General features: G+C 45.5%; 1 protein-coding gene across 1 annotated transcript in view; it reads left to right on the top strand.

The window, feature by feature from the left end:
- TMEM260 (transmembrane protein 260) overlaps positions 1–18,120 on the top strand; it is a 68,953-nt gene that overhangs the window by 43,747 nt on the left and 7,086 nt on the right. Inside the window, exons 8-14 of the mRNA XM_004698983.3 lie at positions 110–188; positions 994–1,166; positions 3,705–3,876; positions 7,368–7,516; positions 12,966–13,142; positions 14,722–14,775; positions 16,317–16,404. Of these exons, the coding sequence (XP_004699040.3) occupies positions 110–188; positions 994–1,166; positions 3,705–3,876; positions 7,368–7,516; positions 12,966–13,142; positions 14,722–14,775; positions 16,317–16,404 (892 nt within the window). The remainder of the gene's footprint in view (positions 1–109; positions 189–993; positions 1,167–3,704; positions 3,877–7,367; positions 7,517–12,965; positions 13,143–14,721; positions 14,776–16,316; positions 16,405–18,120) is intronic.

Below are 18,120 nucleotides of genomic sequence, written 5' to 3'. Positions count from 1 at the left end.
GACAGCTGTATGCGTGGGCAGGAAGCTGGCTTGGGGAGGTTCGATGCACAGGGATCTCAGGGTCCAAAAGACGTTTTCTCCTCTCCTGGCTCTTCTCTCTTGCTGGTAGGGAACTTCCCACTTCCTGCTTCAGCCAGGACTCATCCACACAGCAAGACAGCGATCACGGTGAACCCCACGAACCCAAGGTGACGACCAGTCCCGTTTTAAAAAAGTCCCGATTTTTGAAAAGAATGCATGACAAGATAGGGAACGATCTATGTGGTCCATATAGACCAAATTTTTCAACAAGAACCTCCCCTGCTTCCCCTCCCTCCTCGTCAGTGGTGTCCCGCTTTAAATCTGGTCATCTTACACTAACCTCCCCTCACAACTGAATCCGCCCAGTGTCTTCTCCCCCCGTCTCTTACCCAGACTCATCAGGAAAGGGTCCTCAGAAGAGCCACATTAAATAGTTCACTGCCCTGCGCCAAAGCCCACCCCATCTCCAAATCCCCTACTCAGACCAGTCTCTGCACTCCGAGAAGGAGAAAGAATGGAAAGGCATACACTGTATGTATATACTTGTGTATAAGCTGAGTTTTCCAGCATATTTTTAATGCAGTTTTTGTGGTAAAATTAGGTGCCTCAGCTGATGTTCATGTAGCTTATCCTCGAGTATATATGATTGTGTGTGTGTGTGTGTATGTGTGTAGTGGGGCAACTCCACCCAGGAGGAAACATCAGGAGTAAAGCAAAAGCCCTCTCCACTCCCTCCCCTTACCTAGACCGGGAGTTCAAGAGCAAGACTGCAGTGGTGAAATGAATATGTGCATCCCCGCCCGATGATTGGGTTGGGTCCAAATGCCAAACCGAGAGGAGGGGATGTTGGAAACGGAAAGATGAAGTGGGTAGAGTTAGACGGGGCAGCCCTGGAACAAACCCTGGGTGACAGCAGGTTTAGTCCTCGAGGTGTATGCCGTCTGCACACTCCGTGCACGTGCTGTGTTGCAGGTAGAGCGATTCTGGCTGCAGAGCAACGCGGTGGTGGCCGTCCTGGCTGGCGTCGGCTTGGCCGCACTTGTGTCTGAGAGTCAGCGTGTGCTGAAGAACAGCCTGGGACTGCGGTGCCTGGAGTGGCTTTCTGCCGCGATGTTTGTGACTCACCAAATCTACGCTAACTACAGGTGACGCATGACCCTTTTCATGAAACGCAACCCTCAGGCCAGAGGTGGGCGGCACTAGAGGCCAGGATTTTGTTTCGTCTTTAGCTACCACAGATTTTTTGAAGACCCACAGTGAGAGAGCTTGGTCTGAGGGCAGCGATTCTTAAACTCTCTGGGGTTGCTACCCCTGAACCAGACTGTCAACGGGTGATGGGCAGTTTCAGGCCATTCCCAAGAATTTGGGCGCTGCCTGGGCTCTGCACCCTAGAGATGCCAGGCTCTATGTCAGATGCCACTTAGACAGGGTGTAAAGATGTTAGAGGTTTTCCGTATGTCGCGAAAATGATCCCCTTCATTCGTTTAGTGGTTTCGCCTTTTGACTAATAACCCAGCTCTGATCCAGTTAGCCTCTCGAAGTGCATATTTATTTCTAAGTAAAGTTCTAGAAATCTCTTAACCTTTATGCATCATTAATACAGACGGATTTCCATTGTTGGCTTCCATAGCCTTGACACTGACAATTGCCACCTTAACACAAGAGATGTCCGAGTTGCCATTGAAAATTTGTTTCTATCTTGCAGTATTGGGTAATCATTACAGCAGTGGAGAGGCCTTTGAAGTTTAAACTCATACTAAGGTGGGGTTTTGGGGGGTTTGTTTTTTTTGAAGTATGAAATTCACACAGTCGTCTTCACACTTAAAAGTGTGAAGCATTTAATCCTTCTAGGGTGAGAGCCAGCACTTCCCCTAGAGGCCTTGTGGTCCGGAATGCGGACCCAGAAGGGATCACTGTGTCCACAGTGGTTTTCCCAGACTTTAATTTTTCCCCCTCCAATCCCAGTTGTCTCCTGAGGCCTCCGGTCTGTACAGCACTTTCACGTTCTCTGACACTTGCACAGGCCGGGGTTTGGTTGTTCGGATTGATTTGTTTTGTTTTTTTAACTTGCCTCTGAGGATGGGAGAGAGCATCTTGCTGGGGTGGCTGAGACACGAGGCATCAGACTGCAGAGCGGGGACTCACCGAGAGAGGCGCTAAGGGTCGCCTCCGTCAGGAGCTTGCTCCTGGAGGTGTTTGTTTGCATGCGATACTAACCCAGGCATTCAGCCGAAGGCTCTGCGTCTGGACTCTGTTGAATGGACTGGACCTGGTGATGGCGGGAAAGAGATGGGTTGTCCTTTCTTTTTCTTTTTTTTTGAATGCTTTTCCTCTGTTAAATAATCTGTTTTCCTTTTTTCATGGGAAGCTCTTAGAACCCGTGCCAGTTTGTCTTCAAAGGGAGAAAGGCCCCTTCGTTATTCGAAGGAGCTGGACAGCTGTTGCTTGAAGGTGCAACCAGTGCAACTAGTGCCTGCGCTCTTGCTCCTCGGGGCCTCCTCCCCAGGGACTCCGAGTCTGCCTGCCGCTCAGGGGTGCTGGGAAGGGCCACCCTCTGGAGGCCGGAGTCACGCTAACACTGAACTGCTGTCGGAAATTGCTAGGTTTCCTTTGGCATTTCCAAAAAGCCCTTTTGGATAAATCGGATGACCTTATTTTTACTTGCAAAAACGAAACACTGTGTTAGTCGGGGTAGACTAGAGAAACAAATTCAAAGACACTCATGTGTGTGTAAGAAAGAGCTTTATATACAAGAGCAGTTGAATATTGAGAAAACATCCCAGCCCAATCCAGATCAAACCCAAAACTCTGATATTAGCCCATGTGCCTGATACCAACCTATAAAGTCCTCTTCAGACTCATGCAACACATGTAGTGATGCCAAATGCAGGACACTCCCAGGCCAGTGGGTGGAAAGCCTTGTGGACCCAGCTGTGGTAGAAGCATCTCAGCACTGGCAGGGGTCTCTATGTGGCTCCTCCACCTCAGGGCATCAGTGTAGCTCCATGTGTCTTGTTAGCAGGCATGCCTCGCAGGGAATGAGCATGTGTCTCACCTCCAGTGAGCTATTTATCTCCTTAGCCTCCAAATGAGGTCATCAAGCTGCGACCTGATTGACAGGCTAAACTCCACCCCTTCACTCATAAGTCAAATTGAACAGATTATGTAACTACCACAAGCACCACAGACATCCTCTACTTTTTTGCCAACCACACAACTCTTCTCCCCGCATGTAATTTTTATAAGTGCACCACACCAATCCCATGGGCAATCTATGTGGGCGCATTATATGGGTGGGTGCACTCCTCATGTGGGCACACTATTTGAGAGATGGGCAATCATGTGGCATTACTCGAAAATCCAAGTGCAACCGGATACCTGACTTTTCAAATGAACGTACATATATGTTTAGAGGGGAGAAAAAGGCCAGTTTTCTCAGCAATGCCTTTTGGGTGGAAAAAACCCCATGAATCCATGAGTCAAGGCGTCGCCTGAGTCTTTAACAGTGCACTCCTAGTTTTCCTCAGATGCCAGGGTCTCTTTCCCAAGACATGCATCCCGTCAAGGAGCTAGTCTAGGCGCTGGGGAATAGCCGGTGTAGACGGCCCGGGCCAGGGCAGCTGGTCTGATGAAGCTGTCGCCAAGCGTTGCTCTCCTCATGCCTTTGCATTCTTTCCTTTCAGCATCTGCAACCAAAGGACCAACTATGTGGTTGATACATTTGCAAAGAACCTTCTAGCCTCTATGCCACAGGATGCAATTATCTTACTCAGAGGAGATTTGCCAGGGAACTCTCTCCGTTACATGCACTACTGCGAGGGGCTGAGACCCGATATTTCACTAGTAGATCAGGAAGTAAGTATATGAAGCACACACTTGGAATATATAGTCATTGAAAGCCCCGTTCTCTGTTCTCTAAAAGAAAAAGAACTATTTTGTTTTCAACAGTGCATGCATGGGTAGATTTCACGATCATACTTACATAGGATATAGTAGATCACATTCTTTTGTGTATTGTAACTCGTAAGTCATATGAGTCTTGGGTAGGGTTTTTTTTTTTTTCATTTTCACTGAATATTGTAAGAATGTTTGATACTGGATTAGAATAATGCTCTGGAAGTCTCTGGTTCGTGTATAGATGGGAAGGTGGCACAAATGGCTTGCATTCGACAGCTAATTTAAAGTCTGGCAGTTCAAAGCCACCCGGACGTCCCACAGAAGAAAGGCCTGGCAATGTGCAGCATGTGAGGATGTCGTGGGCCAGAACAGAACCAGCTTGCCGCCACTAGCAGCAGCAGCTAGTCCATACGGCATGCCAGGGGAACCGTGATTGTAATGGGAGTTTCTTTTTAAATGGTTCTTTTGCATTCAGTCTGCTCAGCCATTCAAACAAACACTGCCCCCTGGTCCGGGAATTGATTAGATTAGACCGAGAAGAAATCACACTTAGGTAAGTAAGCCTTTCACTCAGAATAGAAATTAGTAACCACAACTCAGCTATGGAGCTGTTGTACAGGGTTTGGATGGGACGTGCTGCTCCCAGGGTGAATGTCTGGCCGAGGAGGACTTGTGAAGGTTTCAAGGGCTGTGAGGACACATGTTTGGAACGGAAGAAGCATGCTTAAATGATCAGCTATGCTGTTCAAAACATAAGGACTTAAGAGGGAACGCTAGCTATCTTTCGCTCTTTGGGCAGTCATCAGGAAAAGATAAATTCTTGACTTGAAGACAATCATTTGATTAGTTTGATTGAACAAATTGCCAGGTGCATTATTTACGTAATATGTTTTGTCAAATTCAGGAGTGATACGCACCTTTGGGGGGAAAACTGTAAACTATATAATTGATGTACTTGGGTGGGAGAATGTGAAAAGTGTACACATTTTTATAAGTGTACACATTTACATACTTCATATATAAAGATTGATTCATTGGAGCTTCAGTCTGCCTTCTGACAAGAGCTGGGTTTATTTGTCTGTAAAATGATATTGTCGTCCAGTTTTAAATATGATTTGAGAAGGGAGCCACTACGTTGAGAAGCATGGATTTCAGAGTTAATTAGATCTAAATTCAAATATTCATTCTATGACTTCCCACTTGTGTGACATGCGAGTAATGGCTGCTCCTCGCAGAGCTTCTGTTTCCGGGTTGGGAAAATGGGTTGGTTGTGGGATAAGGGAGGATGCTTTTAAAGGCAAGAAGCAGAATACCAGAGTGCAAACTGTCTGGAGATTGGAGACTGATGATTTCTAATACAAGGGCAGTCTTTCTGTAGTTCTCTGGTCTTTTTCCTCATTGTCCCAAGACAGGGGTGGGTGCCCAGTTCCAAACCCTAAAATCACTACCTTCAACGGCAGGAAAGCACGGTGCTGCTTCTGGGACCTATCTCTCTTTCTTTATTGTAGCCGCACCCCAAAGCCCCCATCAAACCTCTACTCACTCCCACTGGCCAATTCTGAATTGCTCGCCCACTTGTAAACCCCCGCCAGCAAGGGGAAGGACTGGACCAGAATGCATCGCTGCCCTGAGCTGCCTAATCAAAATCGAGATTGCATTAGTGCAGAAGAAGGCGGTGTCAGCTGTTGGGTGGGCAAGCAAAGTATCTGATACAGCATCCTCGTGTAGTAAAGTCACTATGAGAATTAAATGAGGAACATTTGGGTCATAGCACAAGAGTGGGTACTTAATATCAATATTCCCCCAAAAGGAAAATTGGCATAATAAGGTTTACTTCAGTTAAGTATTTTTTAAATGCTTACAATATACTGCTACCCTAACATTCATTTGTCATTTGTTAACTAAATCACTTATCGAAGGCAAGCAAAAATATAAGCATAATTGTTCAGAGATATGAACAAGTTGCAACAACGCTTTGAACGTAGGAGTTTTTACTTTTAGAAGAAGAGAGCCATCGCTATGAAGGCTCTCTCTGGTTACTTCAGAGACACATTTCTGGTATGGAGGTTTATTTTGACCCAAGGAAGAGGGATTGTTGTTTGCAAGCTGTTGCGTCCATTCTGATGCATAGCCGCCCGAAAGCAGAGAGCAGAGCTGTCTCCACAGGGTCACCCAGCCCAGTCTTCACAAGAACAGACCCCGTGTTTTCTTCTGCAGGATGGCTGGGAGGTTCAAGCCTCTCACCTTGACCTTAGCAGCTCCCGGAACACTTAACCACTGCCCAATTAGGGTTCCTTAAAGGTGGTTATTGGTAGGAGCAATTGACTGGGTTCTAACTCACATCAACCCTACAGACAGCAGAACTAAACAGTGTCCAAGCCCCCACCACCCTCATAAGTGTTGCTTGACATGAGCTCATTGTTACAGCCACTGTGTCAATCCATCTTGTCGAGGGTCTTCCTCAAAATTTCTTGGATCCTCCACTTGACCAAGCATGATGGCCTTCTCCAGGAACTGGTCCCTTCCGATAGCATGTCCAGCAGACATGAGACAGAGCTTCACCACCCCTGCTTCCAAGGAGCAGTCTGGCTGTACTTCTGCCGAGACAGATTTGTTCATTCATCTTTCAATCCATGATATAGTCAGTATTGTTCCCCAACACCGTAATTCAGAGGCACCGATGCTTCTTTGCTGGTGCTTAGTCACCGCCCGGCTTTCACAGGCTCACAAGACCTCTGACAACACCATGGGTCAGTTGGGCATCGTATCTTTAAAGTGGCACGAGAGCTCAAGATGGAAAGACATGCGATTAATTTGGAGCTGCGAGTTGGAACTAACTCGGAAGCAACTCAAATCACAATAAACTCAGGTTCTTTGGTCAGTGGGTCTTTTAGGTTGGAGACTTAGATTATCATGCTGTTGTGAGCTGAGATGATCTTCCTCGTCATTGCAGGGGAGCAACGCTAGTTCTGGGGATGCGGGAGGGAATGGGGTCATGGTACAGCTCTATAGATCATCTAGGTCGTTCAGCCTGACCATCAAAGAAGTTTCAAATTTGGCAAAATAATTTTAACAATGATCCTATCAGGGAATGTGCTGGATGCAGAGACAGAAGAAGTTCTACTGTAGCAGGTCCTGGAAGTTGAGAGCATTTTCTCCAGGTGTAGATGTCAACAAAGACCCCTTTAGGGAACGAACCGAATGCCTGCAGGTAAATTGATACAAAAGTGCTGATATTATTGATAAATAATGTTATGTATTATCTTGAGATATAAAATTCATGCCACCAGGAGAAAAGCAATCGTCTGTGCTTGTGTGTGTTTTGGCCCTGTGTATGCATTTGATGAGTGTTTTCCATTTTTAAATCGTTTCATCGTCTTTGATACACCTGATTCTTATAAGGAATATATTAAAAGGATGACTTGTTTTGTGATTTTTTTTCCTGTCAGATGATGACTTATGAGTGGTATTTACCCAAGATGGCAAGGCATTTGCCAGGTGTCAACTTCCCTGGGAACCGGTGGAATCCTGTGGGAGGAATATTGCCTGGCGGGATGGTCACGTTTAATCTTTATCATTTTCTTGAAACAAACAAACGGTGAGCATTATTTTCTCATAATAGCTTTTCTAAAATCTTAAGCTTTTCTAAAATTGTTTATGGAGCAGCTGTGCCTCATCCAAAAGGACCAATCTCCTACACTTCCTTCCCCACCACCAGTGAGATTATCTGTGTAATTAAATGGAATATCTGCGTATAAATGAGACCAGGCAGAAATAAATGTTATTGCTCTGGGTAAAGGAAAACTAAAGGCAGATTAGCAAGAACCGTAAATAAGATCTTAGTGCAATTCAGAGAAATTGGAGATGTGCCTGCCTACTTGAAATCATGGCAGGTGGATCACGAGCAATTACAGTCTTCCCCAGCTGAACACCAGGGACCACTTTTAAATGGAAAGCAAATGTTTTCCAGGAAATAATCACAATATAAAAATAGCCTAAGATTGTGTTTTTGTAAAAGATAAGGCATTTTTATAAATCAGAAAAACACCTACCTGCAGTAATGCTAGCCGAGATAAAACTAGAAGGGTTCTAAAGATCTCTCAGTAATACGGTGCTGAACATTGCTCCCATCTCTGAGATGGGATGTGTGGGATTGTCCGGAGCCTGAAGAAGGAAGCCCTATCTCGTTACATCTAGTTTCCCGTAAAGGGGACTTCAGAAATTCTATATAAATCCCAAAGCTAAATGATCCCCTAGAACAGCGGTTCTCAACATGTGGGTCGTGACCCCTTTGGGCGTCGAATGACCCTTCCACAGGGGTCGCCCAATTCATAACAGTATCAAAATTACCGTTAGGAAGTAGCAATGAAAATAATTTTATGGTTGGGGGGGTCACCATAACATGAGGAACTGTATCAAAGGGTCGCGGCATCAGGAAGGTTGAGAACCACTGCTCTACAAGAACATCACAGGCATTCTGGTGGGATATCAGGCAATGTGGTGGGATATCAGGCAACGTCCTGGGCTGCCGAACAGTGTGAGCCCACCAGCCACTCTGTGAGCTAAAGGGGAAGCTTTCTCCTCCTGTAGACTTATATTCCCAGAGTCACAGGGGCAATTCCACTTTGCCCTAGGGTTGTTATGAGTCAGAATTGACTCTCGGGCAGTGGATTTGGTGTGCAAGAATATCATAATGTGATACTTTTAATCTTCAGAAGCTAAAGTTAACTTTGACTCATGAGTAGCTTATTTGTATCTCACAAATAACAAACCCACACATAGCGTCCCAAGAAATAGAATGTTCAAGGTTGGCAAAAGCGTATCATGTACATGCTCTTCGTGTGAAAATGCAGTTCTGGTTATGAAGGCATGTGCACAGGTATGCTTGTTAATATTCATTAACAAGTAATGATTCATTGTGATCCAGTCAGCACTCACTCCTGACAACCTGACATAAAAGTGACTACCTGACCCTACACTCGCCTCCTAATCACCGTGTGTTTGAGCCCAACAGTGCAGCTGGTGCGTCAGTCTGTGTCATAGCGACTTTCCTCTTGAGAGTAATACTTTTTCTATTTCAGGATAAAATAGTGAGACCCACCAAAATCCCTAAATAGGCATGTTTGTTCATTGTATTTAGCTCAATCCCATCGATATTTATTGGGTGTCTACTGATTGCAAACTTGTAGCCAGCCCTGGCAAATAAAAAGATGAATGTAGACCACAACCTAGTTGTACAACTTATAGACACAGATATACGATAAGTCTGTGTAACCAGAAGATGGAATTAGCCCCACACTTGTAAAAGCATCATATTCAATGCTCCACATGCAAGTGGCTGATTTAACTTGACAGTCTTAAGTGTTTGGGGAGCATGGGTGAGAAAGCAATTCATTCTGCCTGGGGGTTCATTGTAGCCTTTATGTAATGCGTTTTGTGTGTCCAGAATGTTCTGTGAACTATGTGAGGAGGCTACAAAAATCTGTGGAGAAATTCCACTATCATTTCATTGCATTTTTCCATGACCCTTTTGAAACCCATAAAAAAAATCGGGATATTTTAAGGTCATATTAGCTAGCCTGAGACAGAGGAAGTGCATGCTGGATTTATGTGGAGCAGTTTGTGTTGTACTGAATATTTAGGTTAAGCTCTACTCCACATGCTTCTTTTGATCCACAGGGATATTTGAACAGTGCAGACTACATAAACTTGGAATTCTCCCCAACTATCACTTTACCTTTATTAGGAACTGACCAGCAGGCGGTTCCAATTTGTTATCTTAAAAAGGGGGCCCAAAATAAGAATTACTGATGGCAGAGCAGGTTATCTGTTTGACTGCTAACCCCGAGTTCCGCTGTTCAAGCCCCTAGCCGCTCTGTAAGAGAAAGATGAGACTTTCTGCTCCCATAAAGACTCACAGCCCAGGAAACCCATGGAAGTTCCACTCTATCCTATGAGTGGTAATCGACTGGCTGGTTGTGAGTTTGGTACAATAAATAGAGATTCAACTGTTCTGAAACCCAAAATGGGTCTATCAGAGTTCAAACTCCTTTATTAAAATTAAAATGTTCTAGTCTATTATAAGATGGTACAACTTATCCACCCGTGCACAGAAACTCTTAAAAGAAAAGTTAGAATATTTCTTACAAAGAAACCGGGCTTTGACCTCTCCTCTGAAACATTTAACATCGATTTCTCTATATTAAAACATGTTCTGAAATGTTTAGTGTATAATTTAAAAAAGAAAAGTTTAGGTCTTCAAGATAGTTATGAAAATTGCTATGAAGTCTTGCATATTCGATACTCTAAATTGCCCTCACCCCTTCCATGTGTGTGCCTTTTCCGTTTTCCCTCGTCTCAAGCTCTGTTGGCTTTGCAGGATCCAGCTGATAATCTCTGTGGACACGGCACAGCCTCCCAGACCACAAAGGAAAACCCGCTGCCATCTAGTCGATTCTAAGTTATCGTGACCCTATGGGACAGAAAAGAACTGCCCCTTCATGTCTCTAACCCTTTAAATCTTTTAAAGGCTGAACAGTGGCTGGTGGGTTGGATCCATTGACCTCATGATTACCAGCTAGCCATCATGGGTCAGAACATAGATTCCCTCGGAAGTCCCTTAATACCTAACTCCTTTTCAATTATTTATTACCATATATACTCATGTATAAGCCAAGTTTTTCAGCACATTTTTATGCAGTTTGTATGGTAAAATTAGGTGCCTCAGCTGAGATTTGGGTCAGCTTATACTCGAGTATATATGGTACCTTTTTTTGTCTTACCTTGTAATTTGTGGGTCTGAATCCTTCTCATATTTAAAATGAGGTGACAAATTAACAATTTTCTGTATCAGCACTCCACATAACTCCAGGAACAGGCTTAAAAACCAAGACACATTAAAAAAAATTATTGTTGGGCTATGTAGTGAATCATTCACACCTTTGAAATGGTAAGTCTCATTCACTTAGGCCTTGTGTGATTTCTTTCATCAACATTCATCATTTTTAACATACAGATCCTACATATTTTATTTCATGTATAGCTAAATATTTAACTTTAAGAGCTATTATAATACAAATTTTAAACTTTCAGTTCCCGGTTTCAATTATTCATTGCTATTGTATAGACTCACTGTCATTAAGTCGATTCTGACTCATAGTGACCCTATAGGACAGGGCAGAACTCCTGAGACTGTAACTCTTTATGGAATAAAGAGTTATCCCACCTCCCAAAGTGATCCCATTGATGGCATAGTGCATAAAGTGGCATTGTAGGCCAAATGTTGGGCTATTAGCCACATGGTCAGCAGCTCAACACCACCAGCAACCCCAGTGGAGAAAGATGAAACTTTATACTCCTGTAAAGAGTTATTCTCAGAAACTCACAAAGGCAGTTCTACCTGTAGGCTCATTATGAGTTAGGATCGATTCAATGGCAGTGAGTTTTAAAACTGGATAGACATACATGCAACTGTGTGTGTGTGTGTGTACACCTTATATACTGCAACTTTGCTAAACTCACACTCACCTTTTCTGGCCAGAGGAAAGGTTCCCTCCCCCTCTGAGAGTCAGGCCACTGTCCTACGCTATTGTCTTCACAGATGCCACAGCACTGCTTGGGGACAACCCCCCAAGGAGTTCCTCCACTTTCTCTCTTACAAGCCCACTTTACTGCTTCTTGGACTAGAAAGAAAGAGTTGTGAGTTTAGGTTTGGGTTTTTTTTCCTGGGGCTCTTTTTGATCTCCTCGGTGCATACTTCTTTAAACTGAGGCCACCTAGTGCTGGAGGAGAAGCGGATACACCCACTGCTAGTTTGGTGCGACTTTGAGTTCCGATCCCTTCCCCCAGGCTTCCTTCCACCATTTATTTCCAGGGTCCTCAGATGGCTACTCCAGGTCTCTGTCCAGGAATCCTCATTGTGGCCAGTGCTTGCCTCCAGCTCCCAGCACAGGCACCCTATTGCACTAGATACAGTGAAATCTCTCAAATCAGAGAGGTAATGAATGGGAGAGGAACAATTCGAGCCCAGAATTGGCTTGTTCCTTGAAGTATTTTTCTGGGATCTTTTTACTTTTAAGTGATTCCCTTCACATGCTCCTTGCCCCCCCCCCTCCCATACACACCCCGACTCCACAACTATTAATAATAGCTATTAAAGTCTAAAGCAAAAACTGGTATAAAACTATGAAATTATGAGAATTTCTAACCAAGTTATTTAAGCCAGTGCTCACTCATTCACGTCAATTCTGACTCAGAGCAACCCTATAGGACAGGGTAGAACTGCCCCTATGAGTTTCCAAGATGGTAACTCTTCACAGGAGTAGAAAGCCTCATCTTTCTCCCACAGAGCGGCTGATGGTTTGGAACTGCTGACCCTGTGGTTAGCAGCCCAACAAGTAACCCACGCCGCTACCAGAGCTCCTTCCAGCCATTGCTTGTACTCATTTGTGCAGGATTTGCAGCTCTGAGCAGTCATTGCAATCTAATTAATTTCACTCATCAAATATTTATTGTATGCTAGCTGTATGCACCGTGCTGTGTGGAATTCAGAGTTTATTCAGGGGTAGGGAACCTAGCCTTAGGATACTTCTGGGCTAACCAGGGAGAATGACAAATGCAAATCATGCGTAGAACACAGTAGTGGTGATGGAGTAACAAAAACTCCTTGCAATGGAGGTTTGAAGGAGGAGAGACTAGTGAGTAGGACCACAAAGGAAGACATCTTTCCACTGGGAATGTTTTTTAATATCAGAAAGCATTTATGCTGACATGTGAGATGGTGTCACGGGAGTTTTCCCGAGTGAATTCTTAGCTGCCAGGAAGCAGGATTTCATGTCCATCTCTGTTTGCTTCCCGCCATCCTTCAGAACCATCTTTTTTTACATGAAGATACATTTCAACAACAACAAAAATAACCCCAAGTGTTCATTCACAAAGGGTTTATTGTCACTCAACATGTAAGGACTTAAAAATGGTCTGTCCTGAATGATACGTACCGCACCTATAGAACTGGAAGTTAAAAATATGTATTTTTCTGCCTTTGATAGAAAAGAAACATTTGTTTGCATAGGAATCCATGAAGGGGACCCCAGCTGGAAAAAGAACTATTCACTTTGGCCATGGGGCTCTTGTGACAAATTAGTTCCTTCAGAGATCGTATTCCACCCTGAGGACTGGATTAAACGTACAAGAGCCATCTACAACTGGACGGAAGACTATGGCCGGTATGAGCATCACTTCTTTCTTTCACTGCAGGGGAAGAGTTCAGAGTACCAAAGACATGTGACTACATTCGGAGATGATAGTTCCATTTGGTTTTGATCGGGGTTTGGGGGGTTTTGTTTGTTTGTCTGTTTTTTAATTGCTAATATTGTTAGCTGCTGCCCAGATAAGATCATAAAATAATTAAGTTGATTCGGGATATAAGCATATACCTCTGGGCAGTCACTTTTTAATCTTCCTTGTTGTTCCCCACTGGCAAAGCTCAGAGTACTTAGGCAGCTTTCACTAGGCACACAAACTCACCGCTGCCCTAGATGCAGCTGCTTCATACCCACAAGGCCCAGTGTGGGCTGGGAGTCCTGGAGACCTCCGGAAGTGGCTGCTGCAGCTACTGGCTAAGACTGAACGAGTCGTGAGAATTACACAGCAAGAGAACACGTCTTCCTTGTCTTTCTGTTTCAAGGACAATGAGAGATGGAAAGGGAAGGGAGGCTGTAGGTGAGTGGGCACCACAACCATTAGATGCCACAGCATCCTCCACTTCCTGCTCTTCCACGCTATCATGACACACACTCCCACCCCACCCCCATCACTTATCTCATGACCCGAAAAGGGGAAGAGATTCGCTAACTGCCACTAGGGTATAAAAAACACGCTGTCGCCCATGGTAGCTTCAATGTGCATATGCTTGTCTTCTTTTCCTTCCTTCAAAGGGCATTCTTCCAATTGCTTCTCTATAAGAATAGCTTTTTCTTCAGAGTCGTTTGACCTCTGCTCAATTGTATTGCTTTGAGCATTTTCGATCTTCATGTAAGCATTTCTACACAGTGTTTCTCCCATATGAAAACAAAAATAAGGTACCATTTAAGAAAATACGCTTCCATTGCTTATTGTAATTATGAATTAGTTAAAGATTATATAACTTATTATTTGATTCAGGAATGACAGAAAGTGCTGCAATGATTTCTTTTTGATTCAATATTAGCTAACAGAGCACACTGTTGTCAAACAGCCAGAGATGGATAGCGAGGATTGTGTGACCCTCAGAAGGTAAAATTTGAAAATGGCATATTCTCTACACAGCCAAAGACAGTACAAGTGTGCATCACCACTCATTGGCATTCATTCTTTGTCTAATAAGACAAAGCTTCATAGGAGGCAGGAGAGCCAGCAACTGTCTTGGCCAGCGTCCCTCCAACAGCATCACAGTTTGAACAGTGATTGATTGAGGCAGGCAGCCTGCTTCAGGCTCATCTGCTTGGTTCTCAGCTCTTTGGCTCTTAGCTGTGCCCATAAGGTGGCTTACTTTCTGCCCTTTTAATGACTTTTTGGAAAAGTAGACTTCCCAAATACCACCAGCCTATGCTCATAAATCCTTCGTTTGCTCCCATCAGATGCTGGGTCTCAATATACAGAGTAGGAATACACTTCCAGGGCCCCAACTACTAACACTAGTATCAGTACTTCAAGACGCTGCCTATTGAGTTTACCTTATCAGATTCTGAATCAGGAATTGCATGCCCGTGCAATGAATGTCATGGACAGGAAAACAAAACATCGATTATTTTCTCAAAACCACAGGTTTGATCCATCTTCTTGGGAATCTGTGGCCAATGAAGAAATGTGGCAAGCAAGGTAACTATCGCATATTGGGGGGGGGGTGGTGGTCTATATCGTCTTACAGTTCAGAGAAGTCACCTGCGGCCCATTTAGTTTCGGGAGGAGACATGGGTGATGTTAGCAAAGATTGCGTATTGAGCAATTCATTTTGCATGAAATAATGTATTAGGCAGGAAACATGAATAATCTCATTTCATCCTCACAACAGTCTATGAGAAAGCTCATCTCCATTTTTCTAGAACAACAAACTGGATCATAGAGAAGTAAAGTAACTTTCCCAAAGCCATGCAACTCAAATAGGCCATAGCAGACTCCTGCCAGTGAGTCCATTCTGACTCAGACTCCTCCCACTTACAGAAAGTCCTCACGGGAATAGAAAGCCCTGCCTTTCTCCTGAAGCCACATGACCACCAGACATGAAATCCAGAGCTCAAGTCTGCCTGGTGCTGGAAGATTCTTATACTGTCTACACTGTCACCACCACACCAAGTGTCTGTAATGGCTAGAGAGGAGGGAGAAGTAGATAAGTACAATCCTGGCTCCATTTCCAATGCTCCAGTTCATGCTTTAAGCATGTTTAATGCCTCTGAGACCAGGCATTATGCTCAGCAAAGAAGCGACACATCTGAGTATCGCTCAGTCCCTACTCTGACCAAGTTCAGAGAGAGTGGAGCAGACAGACCTATGAAGGAGATGTGAATGTTAAGGTGATAGATATGCCGTACTTCCTGTGGTTCGGAAAGAGCGGTCTAATGGTCCATGCACTGCGAAGGACACAGAGTACTTCACAGGGATGGTACCTGTCATCATTTGATAGCACTCAACGCAGCCAGCACGACCACACTTGGGCCTAAGTAGTCCTGTGCAAGGTCAATGTAAGTGGTACACACAGGGGCCCAAGTACATAGGCCATGCTTCCTTCTGCAAAACTGTAAGGCTGGCTGCTGGCGCCAGGGATAGTGCTGTGCCCTGACAACGTTTGCAGTGGCGATTTTTTTTAAAGTCAGAAAACAGCCTGCTTTGAGTTATGAGTCTAGTTGTAGAGGCAAATACTTACTCTGAGAAACTGATCAAAGGTACACTGTGACTGAATGGAGGGAAGACGGCTAAAAGAAGAACGCAGGTCATTTTGCGAGCAGGGATTGCTTTAATTAGCGTGTGAATACACTCTGGATGCGTTCATGTGGCCAAAGAATCCAGCCACCTTTGAAGAGGTGAGCACTCTGATGGGCACCTTCAGGGCTGTGGTGAGCGGCCCGCTGGTCCCCCGCACAGCTGCCCTTGCCTAGCAACCGCTCGAGTCAGAGGAAGGGCTGGTACAGCAGTGTTGATTACAAGCCCGGGTCATCCGTGTGAACGCGTGGGTTTGGCTGTGCGGGGAAAGGCCCGCTGCTGTTGCTGCAAAGTAAGGGCCCAGGAATATGCAACAATTAAAAACACAATAAAGGGCTCTGTGTATCCCTCAGCCACGGAAAAGTCTGGCAGCAGCATCTTTGGATGAGAAATTGACAGCATGATTTTAACGAACGTTCTCCCTCCGCCTCTTCCCTCCCCAGGATGAAAACCGCCTTCTTCATCTTCCACCTGGCTGAAACCGCCATGCCGTCAGATGTGAAAGCTCAACTCTACACGCATGCGTACAACGTATGTCTGAAATGCACACACCTGAAAGTGGGAACGGGGTGGCGATGGTTTGGGATAAAGAAAAGGTCTATCACAGGACAGTCGTTATTCTTGTGGCAGCATCTGTGGAAAGATACCTACGTGGATCAGAAATGATCTCTAAGTCCCAATGGTAGACGAATGCCCCCATCCCCAAAGATAGTCACATCCGAGTTCCTAAAACCTGTGAGTGTAATGACTTTTGGGACACAGGGACTTTAAAACATTGCACATGTGCTTAAGTAGAGGGTTTGGGTGGGGAGATTACTCTTGATTGTGCCGGTGTGGCCGAGCTAACCACCTTATATAAAGGAGGGGCTTACAGTTAGAGAAGGAATTGTGGTGATGCAAACAGATGAGAGAGAGAGAGAGAGAGAGAGAGAGAGAGAGCTGAAGCTGCTCTGCTGTTGTCTGTGAAGTTGGAGGAAGAGGCAGGAGCCAAGGAATGCAGGCAGTCTCTAGAAATGCCAGAAAGCAATGGCTTCTCTCCTAGAAGCTCTCCAGGGAACACACCCCTGCCCCAACCTTGATTGCAAGACTTCTGGCCTCTGCGCTGTTAGTGAGTTCACTCGTGCTATTTAGGAACAAGGACTTCAAAAAACCCACTCCCCTGGGGATTACCTTCCCATACAAGAGCCAGAGCCCTGCCCACCCTTTAACGAGATTCCACGCAGGAAGATCAGAGCACATGGAGAGTGGCACTGTTTTCTAACTAGCCCCTGAAGCAGAACAGACCTTCAGAAGGAAGCCACGCTGTCACGAGGCCCTGACCCAAATCTGTCCTCTGCTGTAGCTGTGTTTTAGCTGACGCCTGCTTGACTGGGATTTATAGCTCTGAGCCCTTCAGACCTCTTCTGAGATGGGCTGTGCCTGCTCCATGGGAAACCAGCATCCCGGCGGCAAAGGGTAACGGAAGAGCCACTAGCAGCTGGGCACTCCAGTCATCCCTAGACCCCTGTGGATCCACGCAAGCAGGACTTGGTTTGGTGCTAAGTCAAAATAGCAAGGCGACCAATCAGTATGACGCCTTTTCCTCCTTGGTTTTGTGATCATTGGTCCGTTGCTTATCCATTCATTGGTGCGTGCACAAAGCATCCCCACCCCCACCCCCACCCAGCACCACTCCATACCAAATTTGGTGGTGGAGACTGACAGGCATTGTCCCCGCCCTCAGATAACAGGTTAGGGGAGGAGCCAGAAGATAACTTGCTCCTTTGAGAGGGATAGGCTTTTGTTCTGGACACTGGGGATGCCATGCATGAGTCCGAGGGCCTACAGAGGCGCCCTCGCTTGAGTGCCGTCGTGAAAGATGAGAAGGAGCTAGCCAGACGGATGGAGGGGCAAGCAAGGGCGAGACGAGGGAGGTGGTCCATAAGGGGGCTACCCAGGGATCCAGACAGCTCCAAGGTGCCCCCTTCCCCGCGCCCCCCCCCCCCCACCCCGGACCCCACGGGGCTGGATTGCTGGGGATCGCTTGCTGGAGCTCTGGTTGACAATCAGGATGGCCAGGCACCAGCCCTGTCCTACTACTCACCGTAACTGTGGGTGAGGTGCCTCTCCATCCCTGACCTCAGTTCTGTGTCAAAGAACATGATGGGCTTCCACCTTTATATATGATCTCGCATAGCCTAGTCATCTCATAGCCTGCTAATCTCGAGTGCCTCGTGATTCCGTGACAGACAAGAAGTGTTCTGCTCC

This window comes from Echinops telfairi, unplaced genomic scaffold, assembly GCF_000313985.2.
Source record: "Echinops telfairi isolate 266 unplaced genomic scaffold, ASM31398v2 ScPeMD7_18;HRSCAF=68, whole genome shotgun sequence".
Classification (NCBI taxonomy): domain Eukaryota; kingdom Metazoa; phylum Chordata; class Mammalia; order Afrosoricida; family Tenrecidae; genus Echinops; species Echinops telfairi.
The sequence above is the reverse complement of the archived record's forward strand: the minus strand, read 5'-3'. Positions and strand labels throughout refer to the sequence as shown.